This window comes from Varroa jacobsoni, unplaced genomic scaffold (genome assembly GCF_002532875.2).
Source record: "Varroa jacobsoni isolate VJ856 unplaced genomic scaffold, vjacob_1.0 scaffold_850, whole genome shotgun sequence".
In the NCBI taxonomy this organism is placed as follows: Eukaryota; Metazoa; Arthropoda; class Arachnida; order Mesostigmata; family Varroidae; genus Varroa; species Varroa jacobsoni.
Window position 1 is genome coordinate 1,394 of NW_019213752.1, and position 23,112 is coordinate 24,505.

Here is a 23,112-nt window from a genome sequence, read left to right on the forward strand (position 1 = left end):
GACAAATTAAAATGATACATGCCGCGATTTACCGTTTTGCGTTGTACTTGGCTCGACATTGTGAGCGGATTGTGTGATAGGTACTGAACGATGACTACAAGAAGCTGCCAATATGAGGCAAAATAGTGTCCAGGTAATAGCGCAGTCTCTCTTTAACAAACGCTGATAAGCCAATTAATTTCTAACAAAAGTTGTTATGCTTGCTAAAGTGAACAAAAATTTTATAATATTTCGCATAGAAGTGGAGCCTTCTCAATATTATGACCATTTTAGCTCTTAACCATCTATAGAGCATTCGTCATTGATATGGCGCATTTGATTAGAAGAAATAGAATCGGACGAAGGAAAAGATCCACCATTATTTATTTCTAAAGCATCCCTTAAGCTTTTTTTGACTTTATTTCATTCTGTATTTCGCATATAAATAGATTGGCCATTTTCTGAGATAGCGATCCCGTCATTAGCATACATAGTGTCACTTCCTGACGGACGTTTATGATTAACCATTTCTTTCTCTTAGAGCATATATATACAGCATTTGATTGCATTAAGACGATCTCCCATCTTGCCTGGGCAGGTCTACCAGTGAAGGTTGAAGACCCATTGCCACCTCATAAACATTAGAAATAGCATAATTAGTTCTCAGCTAGCCCGATTCGACGTATACCTTAGCAAATTTTTACTTCGATGTAATACTATTCTTTGTGGGACTTGGAATAGCGTTTCCTTCCCTTACTCAACTAGACTATATCCATAAATGGCTGGTTGAGTTTCGCACAATTCCATTTATTTGACACCATAATACGCATCACAATTAATGCCAAAACCTTTCTGCTCATTGAGAATCGTGTAATACCCTGGAGAACGCGTTGTGTGCAGTTTCCAGATCGAAGACCATTTGACGAACCTGTTGTTCGCTCAGTTCGTCCGACGCCGCCATCGTTGCCATAGTTTCTAACCTGCAAGTAAGAAACTTCTATAACACACACATCTCAGAAGATTCCGCTGAGGCAGCTGAAACGGTTTCATTTTGTAGCTTAAAAGCTAGAACTGACTTTTTATTTTTGTTATTTTGCATTATTCTAAATTATAAGGTTCGAGATAAGTCTTTAGGTAAAAGAAGCTAGAACGGTTTTCCATAATCAAACAACTGATTTCTACTATTTTCAAAGCATTTAAAACTATTTATCACTGTGTAGAAACGACTCGCGTTACTTTAGTCTTTATAACTTAGCAAACGTTCGAAGTAAGTCCATATTTGCTTCTGATCACCATTAAGTCATCAGTTACCATCACACCGCCGCAGGCTCTGCTACAACGTACATTTTACATTATTGTCACGCTCAAATTCAAGGACTTTGCCTACCACGCTTAAGTACACGTAAGAACGGTCTACCTTAACAGATCGTGACACCAGCAGAACACAAAAAAGCACCTGTTTAAACTATTCGAGCTACAAAATTGCAAAAAACAGCACGTAGTAAACTCATGTGGTATTATATGCTATAAGTACGAGCTTGTTGCAGTGCTTCGCTTCCGGTGCGACTTACGTTCCTCGTGTAGATTACTCTTCAGCTATGCAAGTATCGTGACAAGTCTAATGACAAGATCGAAAAAAAAATGCTCCTTTTTGATTTTTTCGTCCCCAACATCTTCTTGACTCACATGTTTTTTAAAAGATTGATTATTTAGTTATATTGCCAAATCGAAACTTTTCTATTTTAGCCAATCTTCTCTTATCTAGCCAACGAATCGCGACGAAGACGTTTAGCGAATGAATCTACCCCATCCTTAAACAAATAAGGCCACAAGCTATAGCTATTAAGATGATATCATCATGTCGCCGTTGATATTGCTGTCAACAATAACAATTGGGAAGCAACCGATTAGCTACCTGTCATCGGTTCAAAAATCTTTTTTTATCAACAATATATGGTTGCACAAGAATATACGAAGTGCCCCTCGAAGCGCCTTACACCTAAATGTTAATATTGCTTAAAAAACTGCTAGGAACTTCTAGGACCATATAACGGCAAATGCCAAAGGACCAATAAACGATAAGTCAACCTCACTTGATTGTATCGTCCGCCTTTATTACTTGCAATAATAACTTGACAAAAGGCTCACGGTTGGTTTTGCGACCTAATCAATTTAGAATAAATTGGAAGTGAAGTAATTACTGTTTAGTCGCATCGGTTAAACCGCAGATAAGCAATGCCACAAAAATCCGAACAGTTGTAAATAAATTATCTTCGTCTAGCGACCATCAAATTATCCCATATTTAATTCAAAGTACCCCATGCTCAATCTACACCATATACGGTCTACCGTTACCCTTTTCTTGTGTTTGGCCATCTTCGACGGTGAGAAATTGAGGCCTTATAGTAGTTTGATTTTTAAGATCTTGTCTCAAACGGTGGCATCTGAATTGTTGTATTACCCGAAACTTATTCTCCATATTAGAAAAGCAATTCACATTATCAAATGTACAGACTACGTTTTTATAAACAGCAGAATTTCTTTGTTGAAATGTACCTCTATTCAGTAGATATTCACAGAAATGTTAAGCCTACATCATACAGCAGATCATTCCCTATATTAAAGGTAATTAGCCATAATTTGACTACAGAGATACCTGGCTTTAGAGGAAATGATTAAAGAAGCGTACAGACAGTTGGATTCGTTCGGAAAGGGTCGCTCGCACTAAGCAAATCAATAACTTAATAATAACTTAATAATCAATAATAAACTGCATTTATTTCTCTCTAGTAGGAACCTAAGAAAAACGTACTGAACTGAATACTGATCACAATGAACCTCCAGACTTTAGACTAAAGGTAGCCAATAAGTAAGTAAATAAATAAATAAATAAAAATAAATAAAATTATTAGAAGTGGGTTATGCGTGTAAAATCACGTACTGAAGATTGAGAAAAAGATTTTCTTGCTATCCACACATACTTGGGGTACCGAATAGAACTTAATGTATCCGTAGTAAATTTAGGTCACGCATTATATTGCCCTTAATAATTACAAAACTACTAAAATGTTTTGAGCTTTACGTCCGGTACTCGCGTGAGGCATCATTTCCGATGGCTAGCTTCCCGCATAAAATGTTTAAATGTGTTGGGTTTCGGATCTCGGCACCATGTATCTTTAAGTTTGGTAGGTAAGCACGTTACCACTACCTTATCGATTGGGATAATTACAGGCAACTACAAAGATTAGGTCTGTTACAAAGTTAAATTTGTACTCACCACTTGGCCACGATTGCTTTTCCTTCAAAATCTGCAGGCAGAATGCTTAGGCGACTCATGGTCTCCTGGAGCTCCTTAAGATCCGGCTGTAGTTCGTCCATCGAGCTAATGTTCAGCCGAAGCTTGTCAATAGTAGTGATAAAAAGCTAATGGATTACAATTAAAGACGACAACCAATGTAACGTTAGATGATGCGGTACCTCGTATTCTTACGATTCGTTCCCTAAACACCGATAGAACTGACTAGTGCATATGCGTACAGGGTGACACCATAACGAAGATGGGAATTCTGCAGTTATCATGAGGCTAATACTTACTGAGACGATGTCTGCGATACATTTCGAAGTATTTCCTCGATCATCCTTGATCGTAATGGGCCTATCTTCGCGGATTCTCTCGAGGGCCGCCGGGCAGTCCAACTTGAACGCCGAGATAAATTGCTCTACTGTCGGAAATCCTTCACCCTGGACCTGTTTGAAGGCCGCCTTATACTGAACAAGCAACTTTGAGCAGGCGGCAGTATACCTACAATTGAAATATTAAAAAGTGTAAACAAATTATGAAACGTACTTTTAACTGTCGGCCAAAATTGGTAGCAATTTAAGTGTTTTGCTTTTTCTGCATGTTCAGTACTTGCTCAATATCTGTACTCGTGCAGCAGCTTCGTACTGCTTAAAAAGATGGATAGCAAAGTTCTCTGCAATCTATGAGCTAGTTGTACGGATTGTCACTAACTGTATAAGCAATAATTTACAGCAAACCTGTCTCCAAGGGCATTTTAGTCTTCATGGACTTCATAGGTCATGAGGTACAATCTCTTCATAACTGTGATGTTTCAACAAGACGAAACCTTTGCCAGTTCGTCACAACTGTATTAAACTATGAAATATTAATTAGATGAAAAAAAGTAAATATTTTGTTCCATATAGCATCCGACTAGGACAAAACATTTTCTTTAAATTTTATTTTTTGTTGCTATAGAGACGACAAATTAACTTTTACCTTAAAACCGGTTGGGGTTTCTGGTTTAACTTTGTGAGGTCTAAATTTCGACATTTTGTTTTTTGCTGTTATTCATATATAGCAAAAACAACTTGTACCTCGCGGTGATAATAATAAAAAAAAACCGCTCCACCGATAAATATTTTACTCATTGCTTTAAATATGAATTACTAAGACGACAATTGAAAAATACAAAGCAGCTGTGTGCCGATAGCCGATGAACTGGAAATATTTGATTAACATAAATCGTCTAAAACCTTTTCGATACACTAGCCAATGAAGTTGCTTTGGTCTAAAAGGTTAACTATATCAATACAATAACTATGTTAATAAATTTAAGAAATTAATAATGATATAGCACTTGTCAATAGAATGACGCACTCTTTTGGTGTGACGGCATCTTTGATATAAGCCTTTTCTAGGCATTGGAGTGTGGTGATTACAGAGTACAGATCGGCCATGTTGTCGTACCTAAAAAGTCGTCACACAAAGATATGATCAAATAAAGTTACCGTTGATGTTATTATGAATATGTTTATGGAATTACATTACATATATTTAGAGTAGCAGCAATAAATCTTAGATACTTAGAGTGTATTTACTAAGGTATTTCTGCCCACCTGGTCCTTTCCCTCGAAGTTCTGTAAAGCCGGACTTCCTCGTAGAGCTCCGGTCGATTGTCTGCATAAAGATAACAGCACAAAATAATATTAATGTTAAAACCGGCAACTAATCAAAAGAATGAAGTATCAATCACTTCTGATTAAATGATTACCCTATCTGTAGCATCTGTAATGGATCTCACGAGCAGCAGCAGCAGCAACAGCAATTCTCAAATAATGCCTCTAAGTTGCGGCAAATACATAGTGTCCGCATACATTGCATTTATTTCGATTTAAATTTTTTTCTTGAACTTCATTAAGCAATACTGCACCGTGATATTTAACTAAAGATTACTCAGTGAAAACAGGTGGGGCAACGGTGCAAATATAGTTTGAAGCCTATGCGTCATTATTAATAGACGCACTCAGACACGGGAACCCTACGCGCGACGGCGGTTTTATGCCTGTCATTTCACACAATTATTTCACTTGGACTGGCGCTTCGTTCACTTGCTGCTGATTCCACCTACTCATTTTGACATACAATAGCTGCTCGTTATGATGCAGTTTGTTATTCGATGCCTCGTAGGCTCTAGCCAAAATGTCCGGTTGCAAATTGACGTTCTCGAATAGGATAGTAATCACATTATGAAATATACCATTTTGCGTTTGGATGAGACCTGCAAACGACGACATTGCGATGTTTACGTTCACAGCAACTGGCCGACGAATACAGCTCGCAGCATGCGGAATCTTCATCAACGACCGCTGCTGTTACTACATCTACTACTGCTGCTGATGCTGCTGTTGAATGCCAGGGGCTGCGTCAACATGCTAAGCCATCTTTCGAGCCTCTCATCAATTTCTGTTCTTAGAAATTATAACTTTTTGCAAAACGAGCAGGATCTTATAAAAATTCTTGGTAAAATTCGAACTCCTTAGCTCGCCCTTCTGAGGACAAACGCTACGTAGGAAATTATGGATGAATATATATATATATATATGTATATATATATATATATATATATATGTATATATAGAGGGTTCTCTGAACGTACGGTGGTCAATGCGCCATCTGACGACTAAAATAAAAATTGCTAACGATAATTAACATGGCAATTTTCTCATAATGTTTGGCTTTCGGACACGTGTTATTAATTCGATACGTTTTCTACGTTTCTCGATTGATTTTTTCGATTAAGCCGATCTATACTACAAGGGTGAAATAAGACCGTGTGCATGTGAGGGGTCAACGCTGATCCGTCAGGCAACTTTGAATTTTCGCGCTCAGCAAAGCGAGGTGGTCGGTTCGGCTGCATTGAGCCGCCTATAAAAATTCAACCATCTTTGGTCGCTCCTTGCTCAGCTTCTGTCGGTGTGAAATCGTTTTTCGTTAGCAACTGGGCCTCGTAGCCTATTCAAGACGTGTGTTTGTGTGTTGTAGGGCCGTTACGTTGAAGTGTTCTATATGAGAGTTGTGGAGTGCGATTGCCGGTAGCCTAGTCAACGTGCACAATCCGGCTGGAATAGTAGTTGTAGCCGTAGAAAGTAGAAATGGCCAACGGTGGCTGTGTGGTATGGCAGCCCGCGGAGCAGGGTCTCCAACAGATCCTGCAGCTACTGAAGGAGTCGCAGAGTCCCGACACAACGATACAGCGTACAGTACAGCAGGTCAGTATGCAATTGTGTGTCTCTGTCTGTGTGGACGGCTCTCACTTCCGAGTGCTAGCCATAATGCCGTTTCCATTTACCACTACAATTACCACTACAGACTGGTTATAATTATTACTAAAGCCGTTCCATCATTACTCATACTCTGGGTGCTGTTGATTGTATCACTGCAATACAGTAAGGCGAGCCGATACGATAGTCTAGCTATACGGGTTCATTGCTCTACTCGTTTGTTCGCTAACAAGTTGTCATGAGTCAGGGAGGGAGCACTTGTGAGGAATCTCCGATACAACATGCACGCGTTGGACGATTTGAGCTAAAACAGCTTCAACGAATTACACAAGTGTTTGGCAAGCATTGCCAACTGAGGTGTCGCCGACAAAAATTTGTGCTCGCATAAACACATTGTCATGGGTTGAGACTTCTGTTTTGCATCACAGAACACCTGCTGGTATGGCAAAGAGCAGGATACTTTGAATAAAATAGTGCAAAAGGAGCTGCTGTTGGATATTTATTTTTCGGACTCAAAATAGACTGACGGACCGAGGACGAAAAGTTGTTAGACCATTAACGACAAGAAGCCCTTGCCAATAGCCCGCACGGCGTACCATCACTGCTAACAGGTTTAGCTACAACAGTGTGTTGTTCACTTGGTGGGTGCCAATATCCTGTAAATGTGACGTTTTCGGCCACCTCTTCAGCCACCGTATACCTCAACGATGTTGGTGTTCCGTCGACTATTACTAAAAAAGTTTTATATCCAGTACCGTCGTTAGATGTGGTGTAATACGGGATTAGTTAGGCTGCTGCTGCTGTTAATAATTTTAACTGCATCTATCGTACTGCTGGTGTCTAACGGAGGACTGCCCCAGGGACGGCAACCGTCATTGAATTTGCGACGACGTTGTGCTCTGCTCGGATGAATGGCTTCCTGTTTTTCTCCAGTCAGCTCCAGGAATAACTGGCTGATTCGCATTGTTGTGCTGCGATGCCCCAAGTCCGTAAGACGCAACGAGCAATACAACGTTAGGCATTGGTAACAGCAGCAACAACAACAACAAAAACAATAATAATAATAATAACATTAGCGAACGGCACAGGTTGGGTTGAGTAAATTAGATGACTGTGGCGGTCGTGCTTAGCAAGGAGAAATAACGCTGACTCTATGGCGAGGTGGACTGCTTCGGGTCGGTACAAGTCGACGTTCCGACGGCCGGTCATGCGGTGCCCGTATTATCTCAGAGGCTACGAAGACAGACTTCGCACCTTTCTGTGTCCTGTCTCGTTTTTGTTTTCTGCTCACGAAGTGTCACTTCGCAAAGCACACATTTAGCCAACTGCAATACACCAGCAACGTTTGCCTTGGCTATGCAGACTTAACAACTTGTGTTGTTGTAGTGTTAGCGCTATTGTTAAATTATCTTGCTTTTAATTCGCCAGCTGTTTGGCATCAGTGGACGTGTTTAAATCTGATCACTGCTGCAGGCCAAACCTTATAGTATATATAAAGCATGCTATTATGGTTTTCTTGTCATCATTGCTTTTGTTATGTAGTCGAGTTTGTTTCGTGTACAGTCTATTCATATGTTCTCTAGTGACATCACTTCACACCACTGATCGTATTCGCCCTCTCTATAGTAGGCTTTCATGCGACAAGACGAGGACGGGAAGCCTAAAAGCTATTAGCCACTTGGATGGTTCGTGAACTTGACATTTCGCCGCGGCGTTGCTTCGACTATTTTGAAAGGGCTGTCTATGTTGTGCTACGAGTATATACATGCTGGTTGCTCTCTTTTGCTTTTCCTGAAGAAGCAAAAAGGGCAAAGGCGGGTTGCTTTCCTCCAACGGAAAGGAATGTTGTTCCTGAGTTTCTTTGTGGGTCAAGCCCGCATCCACAGTAGCACATGCGTTCACCTGTGATATAAAACTTTTTTGAATTCTGTTAGCTATTAAAGTACACAAACCATCGGTCGTTTTGTTCTATAGCGCTATTAAAGGTGTGATATTTTCAATACTCTTGTATTGAGTTCCCTTTGCATGCGCATGATAGTGCAAACATATAAAATACGACAATTTTGATGTGAAAAGGGTAGAGAACTAGAACAGCTTGTTGTCGATTTGTAACGTTATGACAAAGCTAGCTTAAACTTATATATTTGCAGTATTTAGCATAGTATTAGTTACTTACTAAATATTAGCTGATCAAAATATATGGTGTAATTTAGTTCAAGTATAAATTTGTCTGGCTTTCATGGAAAAGAAAAAATACCGAGCTTTGCAGGAAAGAAATAATTTGTTTTTCTTACACGTGCATAATCTTCATAACGCGTGTTGTAATTTTGGACATGTCACATGTGTTTAAATGTGTGCTGTTTTCAGTTTAATCGCGCTACTTGTGTGCAGATAAGACGCTAAAACTATTCAGCTCGAATATATCCTTCTGATAAAGATGATTTCTAAATTGATTATGCCATGTTATTGAGTAGCTCTCGCAGTGGTATATAATGGGATTATAATTCTCATAAACCATTTGGACAGCTTATAATCCATCAAGCGGTTACCTCTGAACAGCTTTCTCCTGTTGGAAAATATGGACTACTCGTTTTTCCAAATTAAATCAGGTTCTAACGCATGGTTAACTGATGAAAGCCGCCGAGGAACGAAGCGGTAATGCAACAAAATTCATCAGTCAACCTTTCCAGACTGTTAGCAGTTCGTTTAGATGTTCCGATTGCTGTCTAATGGAAATGTCTGCGATTTGTATTGATTGTGTAAAATTCTAATTCGTCCAGGTGAGTGAGACTCGCAGTACTGTCACATATTTAGCGAAGTGGACTCCCGTCTTTACACATTCTTAGTTATCCGTTGATTATAGTTGTTTTAAAGTGGCAAATAAAAGAAATCTTGGTTGGCTCGTTTTCCTTAAAAAAGGGAAAAAGGAAAAACAAATGCTTTTCGGTGACTGTTGTACAGGAAACAGCTAACAGCTGAACAGTTTTTTGGTTTCCCACAAGTGTTTCCACAAGACGAAGAATTGTGATTTATCAATCCTCTGGACTGGAAAGGCTCCATGACTGCATTTATGCACTCTTAAGGTATCAAGTTGTTATCAGAGGAGTTTATAAAATTAAAGATCATGCTGCTTTAGTTCGATGTTATGTAAATCTGCCGATAACTTACTTTCTCTGTACATTGAATCGAGTACATTTTGATGCTTCGATGCATGCGCCGTGTATGCTCATCTCTGTGCTCGCTATCCGGTAAAGATTTTCCTATTTTTACAGAACTGCTGGTAAAGATCGCATCTTAACGGTTATTGGTTTCTTCGATACCACATTTCATTCATCTCAATAATACTGTCGCGACCTGTGTTAACGACCAGCATTGTTCAATGATAATTTTTTTGTAGAACTTGAAGGCTATTTGTTGTGAGGTTGTGACGACTTAGTTTAAACAAGCCTCAGTAAAGCGGAGTCATAATGATCCTAAGTCCTAATGATCATATGATCATTAGGTGTCCGCCATACACCTATAACGAATAACGTACTTGTATTTCGAAACAAAGAAAAATTTAAGCTAGCGGAGCATAAACTGTTTGTGCGCAACGATGTGCCCTGCTTTTACGCACCAGATCGTATTCACATGGTCTGAGTTTGTGTTCTTTTTCCGTCAAAATATAGTTAAATACTTTAAGTAACTGAGACAATATATGGTTACTTTAAACATTATATGCAACGAACTTTACGTTACCTCTATGTACATTTAAGCATTATTCACTCATGATCTGGCGTCGACACCTACATGTATAGCAAAATGAAATTGCACCATACTGTCTTTCTGTACTGCCCATACATTGTTTAGACGATGCCTGTCTGAATTAAATTGGGACATCCTTTTATGCTTCATATACACTTCATACACACATACGCAGTGATTTCGTAATCTGTAATATATTGCTAAAAAATGGACTGGTAAAGGTTACAGTTGTTTCAGATTGAATTGTTATAAGTTGAATCAATGCGTGCTTAGGTTATCAAGTGCCGGTTAATTTAACGTGCTGAGAAGAGCTGCCACGAATACTGGGTATAATAGATAGTTGCTTTATTTAAAATGGCGCCTACTTAGGAGATTAAGAGGCTTCTTACGATCCAATGGGTTGTTAGCAATAGATTAGGGGGAAAGAATGCGATGACTACGTTTACAATGTGGTTTTGTAGGAACAAGAGAAGCGTTTTTTTTTACCTTATTTCGTTGTACAGATTGTCATCGATTTGAATGCTCGTGTAAATGGATGTTTATGCATATATAGAAGAATCCGAAGCGACAACATACTTTAAATTCTTATCTTTAGGGGCTATGTGATTAAGTTTTTTTCTTTATTGAAAAGATAGTAAAAAAATTAGGAGTTCATATTGAGTAGTAAAGGCCAATGTGAGGTTTCCTTTCACCGCACATAAGTGCAACCTGTCGCTAACAAGCATCGTTTGATCTTGGGTTTGTTCACGTATTGCCTCTGCAATTCTCCTGCCGATCGATTAATCTCTATCTTGAACCATAAGTTTGGGATAGGAATTAGATTAACCCGCTTTATCGACAGATTTTTAGCTGGTCAGCCATTGAAATTTGTTAGAATATCATCGGAAAGTGGTAAATCAACGTAAGTTATTGATAGCTGCTTCCAGGGCTGTAAAACACGTGATATACTCAAAGGGCAAATGACGAATAGCAGTAGTTATTCAAGACTTGATAACATTCCACTTAATATTCCGACGGTTAGTTTTCTCATTGTTTAATGCATAATATATATTTGAAAGATGATTAATGGATCGAAAAGCCTTTATCGGCAAATGCGCAACAAACAGTTGTTAAAATTCATTAACAAATCTTGACGGGTGGTTGAATTATTTTCTAATGTTTAAATCACAAGCCATTCTTGTACGGAGGTGATCATTGTTTCTTATTGTGTAGTTGGCCTGGTTGCCTTAGTTGCAAGTATGATTATTATTTGAAATTCAGGTATTTCATGATACGCAGAAGTCATAGATATAAAATACTTCATTGGTGTGAATATAATTTTTGTTTGCAACTATGAAAAATATGGATGAATCTTATTTTTCCGCTGCTTATGTTCGAAAATCAGCTTTTTTTTCACGTTTTTTTCACGATCCTTCAGGTTTCAAAACGTAGGTTATGTGAGGAGACGACGTATATTTAAACTGATAAGGTACATCACAAGACTATGTAGTGCAAGTGTTGCTTTTATTCATTTTTTAACCCGAGTTCTAAACGCACATGTTTTAGCAAAAAAAAAATAAAACAATAGGGAATAACCTCAAGTATTTGTATTATTACTATCAAAAATTCTAAGTGTGATGCACTTTTCGATCTTACAGAAACTTGAAGATCTGAACAAATATCCAGATTTCAACAATTATCTGATCTTCGTCCTAACGAAACTTAAAACAGAAGAAGACCCTACGCGTTCATTGTCGGGACTTATCCTTAAGAATAATGTCCGAGCACATTTTGACAAATTTCCGCCTGAGGTAAGCTTTGCAAAGGATAAAGTTGTTGTTACAGCTTGTCTTAAAGTCTGTTGTGTTAGCGTAATACTTAAATTTTATATATATAATATATATATATATAAATATATATAAAAATATATATTTCCAAGGTCAACGACGCTGCAGCCGAAATGTCAACTCAGTATATACATACATATTCCTACTTTTATTAATCTGATCTATGTACTCGCCGTTGTTTTAAAAACGGCTCTAACATTCCGGTTACTTGTCACTTACGTAACCTGGTCAACCTGTGTCGTGTGCGCAAAATGAGCAGGTGTCTGAGTTCATCAAATCGGAGCTTTTGGGATGCCTGGGTGATCCCTCAGCGTTAATTCGCGCCACTGTCGGAATTCTCATCACGACAATCGCATCTCGAGGTGGACTGTCTCGATGGCCTAAGCTTTTGCCCTCACTGTGCGTTTTGCTCGACAGTGAGGACTACAACGTTTGCGAGGTGAGACGGACAGAACTTTTCGAAATTTGTTTTCACGTATCTATTGAGGTTTCAAGCGGTATCTGCAGCAACTCCTTGCTTTTGGGTCAGTGCAAGGCTGCTTGAGCATATTTTTACAACCAAGTTTTTGTAATATTGGAGCCTGTTTTTACTTTTTAAGGAAAAGTAAGGCTGTAGGTATTCTTATCATTTTCTCTATATCGTGCCGGTAAGCTTATCGAATGTGTGCCGTTTAAAACAGGGAGCTTTCGGTGCTTTGAAGAACATCTGCGAGGACAGTGCGGAGCAACTGGATTCGGACGCTTTGCAACGACCCCTCAATCACATGATACCTAAGTTTTTGCACTTTTTCCAACACAGCTCGGCCAGGATCCGGGCACATGCCGTAGCCTGTGTCAACCAGTTCATCCTTAGCATGCCGCAGGCGCTTACACTCCACATTGACACTTTTATCGAGGTAGGTCACGGTATCGATCCAGAAAATTAATAGTTTATACTATCAAGTAAAGTTTAGACGTCCACCTGCCTGGAATTTGCCCCAATAATAGGCGACAATGTTGTATACATGTCGATATAACAAGCAGCGATCGATGATATATACTAATTACTCTTGAGTATAGGTCTCAACTTGTGAAATTCTACGAAGCGTTTTCAATTGAATGCGAACATATTTTTCTGCATTTCTGTGTTCTATGTTACTGTGCAAAAATTATGTATTTCCCATTGTTATCGACAACTGAAATGTTGTTTGTTATATCATCAGGGCCTGTTCCGACTTGCTAGGGATGATGACAAGGATGTGCGCAAGAACGTGTGCCACGCACTGGTAATGCTTCTCGAAGTGCGCGTCGATCGTCTCCTGCCGCATATGGGCCACATTATCGAGTATATGCTCGAATGTACGCACGACGCTGACGAGGCTGTCGCCCTTGAGGCCTGCGAGTTCTGGCTCACCTTGGCTGAGCTGCCGATCTGCCGTGAGGCATTACAGCCACCTCACCTAGCACGCCTCATTCCCGTACTTGTCCGCGGCATGCGATATTCGACCCTCGACGTCATTTTACTTAAGGGAGACGTCGACGATGACTCAACGGTTCCCGATCGCGAAGAAGATATTCGACCGCGGTTTTATCGGGCTAAAGTGCATGGGGGCTCTTTATCTGGCCAAGGCGGGCCCTCTGAGACATCAGGTCAAACGCATGAGCAAAACGCCAATCAAGAACAGGACAATGATGATGACAATGATCTGGATACAGACGATGATGTTTACCAAGACTGGAATTTGCGGAAGTGTTCAGCCGCGGCGCTCGATACATTGGCTAATGTGTTCCAGAACGAGTTGCTAAGCATCTTGCTGCCCATCCTCAAAGAGACACTGTTCCATCCTGAATGGGTAGTCAAGGAAAGTGGCATCTTGACACTGGGCGCTATCGCCGAAGGTTGTTCTCTTGGTATGACCCCGCACCTGCCTGAACTCGTACCTTTCCTCATCGGGCATTGCCTGAACGACAGGAAAGCCCTAGTAAGGTCGATCTCGTGCTGGACTCTGTCGCGCTACGCGCACTGGGTGGTCAATCAGGAACATACGCAATACCTGCAGCCGCTAATGACCGAACTCCTGAAACGTATCCTCGATCCGAACAAGAAAGTCCAGGAGGCGGCGTGTTCGGCATTTGCCACCCTTGAAGAAGAGGCGTGCACGGAGCTGGTTCCCTACCTGCAGGTAATTCTCGAGACGCTGGTCTTTGCCTTTAGCAAGTATCAGCATAAGAATCTGCTGATCCTCTATGATGCTATCGGCACACTGGCCGAATCTGTAGGCCACCATCTGAATCGGCATGAGTACATTGACATGTTGATGCCGCCACTCATCCACAAGTGGAATGCGCTAAAGGACGATGATAAAGACCTGTTTCCGCTACTCGAGTGCTTGTCATCGGTCGCCACAGCACTGCAGGTGGGCTTCTTGCCCTACAGTGAGCCGGTGTTCCGCCGTTGCGTCTCACTCGTGGAGCAGACGTTGCAGCAGGCGATGGCCCACCAGGCACACCCAGAGCAATATGAGCCGGCTGACAAGGATTTCATGATCGTCGCACTAGATCTACTTAGCGGCCTGGCCGAGGGTCTCGGCGAGCATACGGGCCAACTCGTAGGCTCCTCAACTTTAATGGCACTCCTCTACCAGTGTATGCAAGACTCATCTAGCGAAGTGCGACAAAGCTCGTTCGCGCTGTTAGGCGATCTGACGAAGGCGTGCTTTCAACACGTGCGTCCATGCGTGGCCGAGTTCATGCCCATTCTTGGTCACAACCTCAACCCGGACTCGCTGTCTGTCTGTAACAACGCTACGTGGGCCATCGGCGAGATTTCGGTGAAGCTTGGTCAAGAAACACGACCCTATATTCCTCTGTTCCTGAATCAGCTCGTTGGCATCATCAATATACCATCCACGCCCAAAACGCTGCTGGAGAACACCGGTAAGTACAGTACTTGAAATGCCAAAAGGTTTGATTTTTTTTGTTTTACATCTTGTTTCCTATTAGGAGTACACGTGCGGTTTTTCTTAGGCGGTGGGAAAAATGAGACACTCTTTAAGCTTTTCGTATGCCAGAGTTGATGATCGAATATACTTTCTGAATTTAAAGGTTACGGAGATGGCTGTAATATGCAATACATCGGAATCTTTTGAATTTTTATGAAAGCCGCCTGCGTTGTGAATTTAGCAGGCGCCTTTAGCATCACATGTGTATATATTAATGATATTTAACTACAAGCGTAATTTGCTAAAATAAACATTAAATGCTTGCTCTTCCTTTTGCGGCACTTTAACGTAGCATAATTCACCTTCAAATTTATTATCAAGAAGCACAAGTGTATCTCTTTTTAACCGTAAGCAGAGGTTTTCAAATAGCAATGAAGATAATGATGCTGTCGTCTCAGCTAGTTTATATATAAAAAAAAATTGTGAATAATGTTTGCTCTTCATTTCTGAATCTGTTAGGATCAAAGTTTGATTCATGAATCATTCCTTATAAATTGCTTCTCTCTGCGTTTATTGTAGCGATCACTATTGGTCGTCTGGGCTACGTGTGTCCTGCGGACGTAGCGCCCGTGTTGGCACAGTTCGTCAAGCCCTGGTGCATCACCTTGCGGAATATACGTGACAACGACGAGAAAGATTCGGCATTCCGTGGTGTGTGTGCCATGATCGGCGCCAATCCTGCAGGAGTAGTAAACGACTTCATTTACTTTTGTGACGCCGTAGCATCGTGGGTCAATCCCCGGGACGACCTCAAGAACACTTTCGCGGAGGTTAGTCAAAGTGATATTTTGTTGTTTTCGTATAAAAGCAATGATACAGTTTTTATAACGTTAGAAGGCGCAGCATAATATTCGGCAGCAAAGAAGCACGTAAGACTTCATAAGAACAGTGTGGCTTCAATCTCATAATAAAGCCTGCTAAACCCAAACAGTATCCAATGTTTGTCAAAATTTACAAAAAAAGCGCGGAAAAGTGCAAAGCTTAAATATAATGGAAGTACTGCTCAATGGATTAAACAAAGACTGTATACGATTGGTATTGTTCCTTTACCAATCAAGGTTACCAAGCTCTAATAATGCAAGACTTTTGAGAAGGATGGGACTTTAAGTTCCGGAAAAGTGATATGTTCATCAGGGAATATTCACTGCGTAGGCCTATAATTGTTTGGGGATTTTTAAGGTAAAGTGGTAATCCATTAATACTGGGAACGGTCAATAAATCAAAGAGACACCGAGCGGATTTTTCCTCCAATCTTTAATAATAGGTGCATTCAATCCATTTGGAAACATCAGGCAGTTGACAATAGTTTTTGTTCGCCATCAGCTCCAACTCACCCTTTTCACAAAAACATAGCCAAATGGAGATATTCATAGTATTGAACTTAGCTATAATGGGTGCTATTGCGTGTACAGTAGAGGCAGAAGATCCATCCAATTAAAATGGAGTTGCGATTCTTATTAATTCTTCCTTTTCCACTGCATACGCTCCAGCCTCTCACCCTGCAGGGAAATGCATGGAATCGAAATGTCACGTAGTACGCGGTCGTGCTAGTGTTAGAGCGGCTTACGCATCTTTGGCTGGATCTTCTGATCAATTGCGCGCGACAGCAAACACTTGTGTGAGCAACTCATTTCATTAGGCGATTGTAATTGCTCGCTAGTCCCAACTTCAGTTTTTTTCGGATTGACTACGAAGATTTTCCTTACTTACGCGGATTTGCAGACGGTGCCTCAAAAAACATATGCTCATGAATTTTCTGTCTCATGAGTCGCTGTCGAGCTCAAAGAGGCACCAATACATAATGATATCTTAGTTCCCACGTAATTCTAGCAAACGATGATAGGACCAAACGCATAGCAACCATCAACTTCTTTATCGTTCGACCTCTCAAAGGCAATGCTATTCAATACGTATAAAGCTAGCATATACAAATTGCATAGTTTGCTTTCAACATTGCCAGAGTTCGGATGACACGTATAAAAAAATTTCTGTAGTGTACGTATCGTGTCGAATTGTATACATTTTCGGCGCCAAAGATTAGCATGGCGGTAGAAAAATGACGAACAACCAATATCCATGATTGTGGTTTTTTGTAAGCTTCCTGAGTCATACGACGGGAATTTTGTGGAAAGGTCTCAGTTCAATTGGTGATCGCGGACGAACTTAATGTCTAAAATCAACACGACTGGGCGCTTCACGTCAACGACACTTACTGTGTTGATGTTGCCCACTTGAATATTGAACCCGCTTACGAGTCTGTCACACATCGTGAGCAGTAAGCATATTACCACAATACAGAGTTGGACGAAACTAGCCGAAAACATAGCAGCAACAGGACTGTGCTGAAGTAAGTGATTCACCTTCAGACAAGGGTACAACTACAGTACGTATGGGACGTACACCACAAAATATCTGCATTTGGGAGTTAGTGTTTTTGACGTTCATATACTCGGAGCTCATCACTGGAACCGATAAACTTGTCACTCGTAGATCAAATCTGATTTCAAGAAGCTTTAGGATCAAGCAACCGAAAATAGTATGTAAGAAGGAACTTCATTTTATATAATAATAACACGTATGGCTTTATAAAAAGTATATTTTGCCTGCCATTACTTACGCCAGTGTTGTTTGGAAGCCACGGTTCAAACAGCGCCGACGGTCTGTTTAAAATAACTACCCCTATCCAAAAGCTGCACGATGTACTTTCGATGTTCTTAGCATTTTGTTCATACGAATTCTAGATTTTTTATATTACAATGTTTGTTATGCTTTCAAAAACTTTATTATAAAAAAATCCTAGTACTATTTAATCAAATGTTAAATTGTTTTGAAGCTATTATTAAAGGCGGAGAGAATACTGGCCAAAAGGGTTAGTAAAAAATAGTTGTAAACAACCTAGTTTCGTGCAGACTAACTCCGAACTCTACAAACTTGTTGTTTTAGCATAAACCTTGAGTAAGAAAAAAATATATATGCAATATCCTATTTTGTTTCCTTAATAGTCTCCATGTCCTAGATCCCTTACAAATTTCTTGAGTTTGAACGATCCATTAGCGGTAATTCTGCTATCTTTACTATCATTGTTGTTTTTAGATACTGCATGGATTCAAGAACCAAGTGGGCGAAGATGCGTGGAATCGCTTCACGATGCAATTTCCTGCCCCACTGCACGAGAGGTTGCGACAGGCTTATATGTTATAAGTTCTGACACCGATATAAGCTAAAGCACAAAACAATATCAGTAACACTGCAACACCCCGAAAGCGACAAAGCGGCATGTCATTCAACGCCGCGACGACTGAAAAATGATCACTGTGTTTGTGAGTGTTGGTGTGCGTCAACGAATTGCATTCGCCACGATCTGCGTGTTATTCAGTGAGTATGCACGGTCAAGTTAGTGGTGAGCTGTTAGACGAAGAGGATATTCGATTATGACGACTTTAATACCATTGAAGACCAGCCGAGTTTAGTGGGTGAACATCGAAGAGGTGACGTGTGATGATAATTAGAAGGATATAAGGGTGTCGTGATAACTGATGGAGACCAAATTGGTTCTACAGGCCAATTAACAGCAAACTGATCAAGGAACATTTACTAGTGACTGAATACCTGGGGCCTCACAATGCAACTTTACACTAGCAGTGCATCTCTATAATGGCCTAAATAGAAAACAAAGTTGTTTGGGGACGGAAAAATGAGATTGCCGTCAGGCTACCCGTCGTCCAGTTAATGGTTCTCAAACCTTCTAAGCAGGTATAGGAAAACAAAGCGACTGGCCACAATTACTACAGGAAAAAGCAGTGAAAACGATCTTCAGTCGCCCAAGCAACAACCAGTAATTAAGAAAAAAACACCTAAGGGACGCAAATATAGTATACGCACCGAATCAGCCAGCATTGGGCCATGCGGGCGGGCAAGTGCTTATCGATGATTCAGAGAGTCGCTCAAGGTGCTATGTTGTGTGCAGAGGTGCGGGCACCTTTACTACACTAATCGATACCGCTTAGACACAAGTTTCAGCGAGGAGCGACTAATTAGCACCATTAGAGCATACTCGAGATCACTCGTAGCAGAGCGTGAAGTCTTGTAAAACCGAGAACCGTGAAGGTTTGAACGAAAGAGCAAATGAGAAGATGGCGTAGATATAAATGTATGGGGAATCGTGACACATACCATCGTTAGATACACACTCCACGGCTCCTAGGTAAAAATCTATCACCATCAGTTCGCTTCGTCTAGGCAGGTAGCAACTAGCTGAAGTTTCCTGTGAACAACCGCAGATTACAATTTCCATTCTAGTTGTAGACTAGTGTAGTTAGTGTACTAGCAGCAGTAAGGCAATTAGATAATTGCTAAGATCTATATATCTATTAGATATATCTAGATATATGGACAGGATACCAATAAATAGTACTAAGTGATAAGAACTAAGCAGATAAAGATAAGGGAGTCGGAAATGATTTCGTTTAAACGGAGTCGGCTGTGCGTCGAAATCGACGAAAACCGACCGTAATGTGCTTATCTGGGCCGATTATATTCTAGAATTGGCCAAAACTGTCTTTTTATATAGTGAGTTCTCAAATGGAATATATGGAAATACATAGATGGCTAATAATGCATAGCTGTATGAAAAACGATGGGGAAAATCGTATGGTTTAAATGGGCCGTACATAGCCAGTTAGCTTAGCAGATACTATATATTAATGAATTAAATAATAATTAAGCAAGCTAATTGTAAGTATACGTGATGAAATGATGACTTGTGGTGTAAATGAGGAGGAGGGGCTGTGGGTTTGCCGCCTCTGGAGTTGTAAGCAACAAGATGATGAGTAGCGTACCGAATGTGATGTCTGAGGTTGGCTAAAGAATACAAATTCAATGAACTATCGATGCCTGTTAACAGAAAGATGACGAAGAGACCGATAATACTAAAGCAAAAATAAATAGCAATTATAATTAGTCGATCATAAAGACGCCAGAACGTAGCGCCCCTCAACGGGAGGTTACCGCGGTTCACGGAACGGTTTGTTTTGTACAGTAATCGTTGATCTTGTCGTATCTTTCTCTCATTTTCGTGTGGGATGAAGCGACAAAATAGAACTCCGCCTTCCCTACATACACCGACACAACAACAACAACAACCACATCAGACGACAGACATTAAATAGAAACTGGGCGACGCCATCAACAGGCAGCAGTGACGTTTCAATAAGCGTTGTAGGATGACTATATTGGGAGAGTAATCATGTTGATAATAGTGGGAAATTGAGCCCTCAGTGTAAGAATAAGAAGAAGGCAAAGACAAGGAAGGCCTAATGATCTGTATAATGTAGTAATTTTATTGTTATCATTGTTGTAAGAAGTGATTTCCACACAGCGAACAACGCTTCAACCATAACGGGTGGGAGGATACAATATGATCGAACTCTTAAATCAATAACCAAAAAGCTAGCTTGGGAAGTTTTTTTAGGTTCTTTATATCGACGCCCTCCACTTCTGTAGAAATAAATCAAACATAAACATCGAGCATCGAGTAATATGGGCAAAGTATCGTTGTTAGACAAGTATGACTGCCTGCTCTTTTTTTCTGTGAGTCTACATACGCCGTCTTTCGGATCGAATCTCTCCCTTCCTATAAATGGACAGCTATCATACATCAACGTATAATCAGTGAGACAGATTTCATAGCCGGGTTTAGACACTCTCAATTGCCGAAATGATCTAATGACAGTCATCCAATTCAGCAGCATTCTCTATGGTAATCAAAAACTGAATAATAACTGATAAGAATAATAATATTGATACATAACTGATAAGAATAATAATATTGATAATGACAATAATGAAGATTATTATTGAAACTCATAAGCTTTTGAATTCCTGCGACTAGTAGCACAAGTATTATTCCTGTTTGGACTTGGTAAAGAGAGACATGAGATATATCCCAATATCCGCTCGGTCACGTATTTGTCTGCATGGTTGATAAGTGGGAGCGCGGTGCGTGTGACTCGGTGTGTGTAGTAACGGGGAAAACGGGTTCTTTTTTCGAAATGAAAAACGTGAAAAGAATATAAAGAAACAACAGAAATAGTATTTATATATCATTAATTATACAGACACTATATACTAATATGATAAAAAAAAAGTAGCAAAAAGTACGTGGTAGTAACAACAATTGTATATTGTAGTGTAATATTTGTATAATAAGACGCACTCCCAAAACTTTACGTGGGAGGAAAAATCGGACGAAGGGTGATTGTCTACCGAATATTAGGTGGTAGGTAGGAAGAGAGAGGTGGCTATTAAATAATCTAGACAACTGTGTATGGAACGAAAATGACCATAAAGATGTTTAATAATAAGAACGAAAGATGATTAGTACAATTTATATTAGAATCATAATTACTATATACAATATTATTACAATTTAACAACAACGAGGTGAAGACTAACGTGTCATGTTCTTAGCGGCACGCAATATGCATACTATTGTTGCTAGTTAGCTGGCGTGCTGGCTTCTGCATTTCGAAACAGAACACAGGCGACAGATAAAGCTATTGTCGAGTGAATTTACAATAATAAGACTAATGGGTGATAATAATAATAATAATAATACAAAACTGTAATTACATTATTATATGATTATAACTAAGGCAGATAATGATAATAAAGGACAAATGGCATAAGTTTGGTGGATGCGTGGAAACAAGAGACAAGTTAGGCGGTTTCTGTCCAAGTCTATAATTATAATAATCGTAAATGTCTATTACTGTGTTAATAAATCTACTGCTGCTGCATCGTATAGTGAAAAATATTTTTTTACTTTTGTTCATTTTGTTTTTTGTTCAATACGCGCTATTGAGGAGGCCAAAAACGTATTCAGCTTTTCCTGCTTTGCTATATTTCTTTAATTTTTTTATGTTTGTGAGCTGTTTTTTGCTGAACGTCGATTGTCAGGTTCAGCCGTTTCGACAAAAAATTATCTCTGTACATACATACATACATGTATACGCAGACGCACACTTCAGACGCAGCATGAGTACAATAATAACAAATACGACAACATTAACCGACAACTCAAACACGCCTACCTACGCAATCACAGCCTTTAGTCAGTTGCTGTGAGACTCGGCACTTGTAGAAGCCAAGCCCTTAAACAAATCTTGATAACCATACGCCGGCAAAGGACGGTAGCAGATAATTTGGATGACTTTAAATTCAATAATACTACCAACAATAACGGATAAGAACAGTATCAATAATCACGAAACAAAAGTGCGATGTCTCACCCGACGCTACAGTATGTGTACTTTTTACAAAGGATTTCGAGTTGACCGAAGTATTTTAAGTAAGGATGTATTTACATACTTTCTAAAGTATTAACATGTTTAAATAAGAAAGACCTATATATATGCTACCGAATTTAACAGTGCTAGGTAAATCAATTAAAGCAACGAGCAAGAAGGCGATACTGACAAAGAGAAAAATCTAATCGAAATAAACGAGCAGCAAACTATAGGGGGGCACCACAAAATCGGAGGACATATTATATGTTCGGAGGTCAACTTGAGTAGAAACTTAAACCAGAAGATATGGTTAGATAAACGTGATCTGGGTAAAAGGAACCGTAAATGTATAGTTGCTTTTACACGCATCGAAAAATCTATGAAAATACCGAAGTTGTTGCGATTATCAAACTTCTCTAGCCTGTCCCACCGTAAGGCTGTCAATTTCTTGATCCGTCTGATGCTGCGAGTAGAAATCACAAAGAAAATGGGTGTCCATGTATAATATACCATACGAATGACAACAGATTACACAACTAGAGCTTTAAACATCAAATAATGACGTTCGATAATCAATTTTTTACTCAGTGCCTGCACAATGGAAGTAAACGTTGCAAACAGAATTGAAAACGCGACACCGCCCACAATATGGTAGCGAGTAACAATTGGAATTACAGGTTCACACTTTTCAAAACAACACCTCGACGCATTTGCTTAAAATTTGGTTGCCTG

At 39.9% G+C, this 23,112-nt stretch overlaps 2 protein-coding genes across 3 annotated transcripts; one reads left to right on the top strand and one right to left on the bottom strand.

The window, feature by feature from the left end:
- Positions 1-358: 358 nt before the first annotated feature.
- Positions 359-5,664, bottom strand: Vps28 (vacuolar protein sorting 28). 2 transcript variants are annotated; one of them, XM_022840169.2, is made up of 6 exons: positions 5,520-5,664; positions 4,879-4,939; positions 4,640-4,729; positions 3,574-3,781; positions 3,257-3,402; positions 359-959 (listed from the first exon to the last, which is right to left on the bottom strand). In XM_022840169.2, exons 1-6 carry the CDS (start codon positions 5,617-5,619, stop codon positions 836-838), a joined length of 729 nt encoding a protein of 242 aa, XP_022695904.1. In that variant the 5' UTR covers positions 5,620-5,664; the 3' UTR covers positions 359-835. The 2 variants fall into 2 exon arrangements, with proteins under 2 accessions (XP_022695904.1, XP_022695905.1); XM_022840170.2 differs by lacking the exon at positions 5,520-5,664 and adding an exon at positions 5,391-5,414.
- Positions 5,665-5,997: 333 nt separating this feature from the next.
- Positions 5,998-21,906, top strand: Tnpo (transportin 1). Its single transcript, XM_022840171.2, has 7 exons — positions 5,998-6,531; positions 11,925-12,077; positions 12,373-12,552; positions 12,794-13,009; positions 13,316-15,029; positions 15,614-15,864; positions 18,188-21,906. The coding sequence occupies exons 1-7, from the start codon at positions 6,415-6,417 to the stop codon at positions 18,293-18,295; spliced, it is 2,739 nt and encodes a 912-aa protein (XP_022695906.1). The 5' UTR covers positions 5,998-6,414; the 3' UTR covers positions 18,296-21,906.
- The last annotated feature ends 1,206 nt before the right edge of the window (positions 21,907-23,112 follow it).

Excerpts from the sequence above, each read along its gene's own strand:
- Tnpo (XM_022840171.2), top strand. The coding sequence starts at position 6,415 with ATGGCCAACGGTGGCTGTGTGGTATGGCAGCCCGCGGAGCAGGGTCTC. Across the intron at positions 13,010-13,315 it reads ACATTGACACTTTTATCGAG|GGCCTGTTCCGACTTGCTAG; the intron begins GTAGGTCACGGT and ends TTATATCATCAG. Across the intron at positions 15,865-18,187 it reads TCAAGAACACTTTCGCGGAG|ATACTGCATGGATTCAAGAA; the intron begins GTTAGTCAAAGT and ends TGTTGTTTTTAG.
- Vps28 (XM_022840169.2), bottom strand. The coding sequence starts at position 5,619 with ATGAAGATTCCGCATGCTGCGAGCTGTATTCGTCGGCCAGTTGCTGTG. Across the intron at positions 3,782-4,639 it reads GATGCCGTCACACCAAAAGA|GTATACTGCCGCCTGCTCAA; the intron begins GTGCGTCATTCT and ends TTTCAATTGTAG. Across the intron at positions 3,403-3,573 it reads GTATCGCAGACATCGTCTCA|CTTTTTATCACTACTATTGA; the intron begins GTAAGTATTAGC and ends GTAATCCATTAG.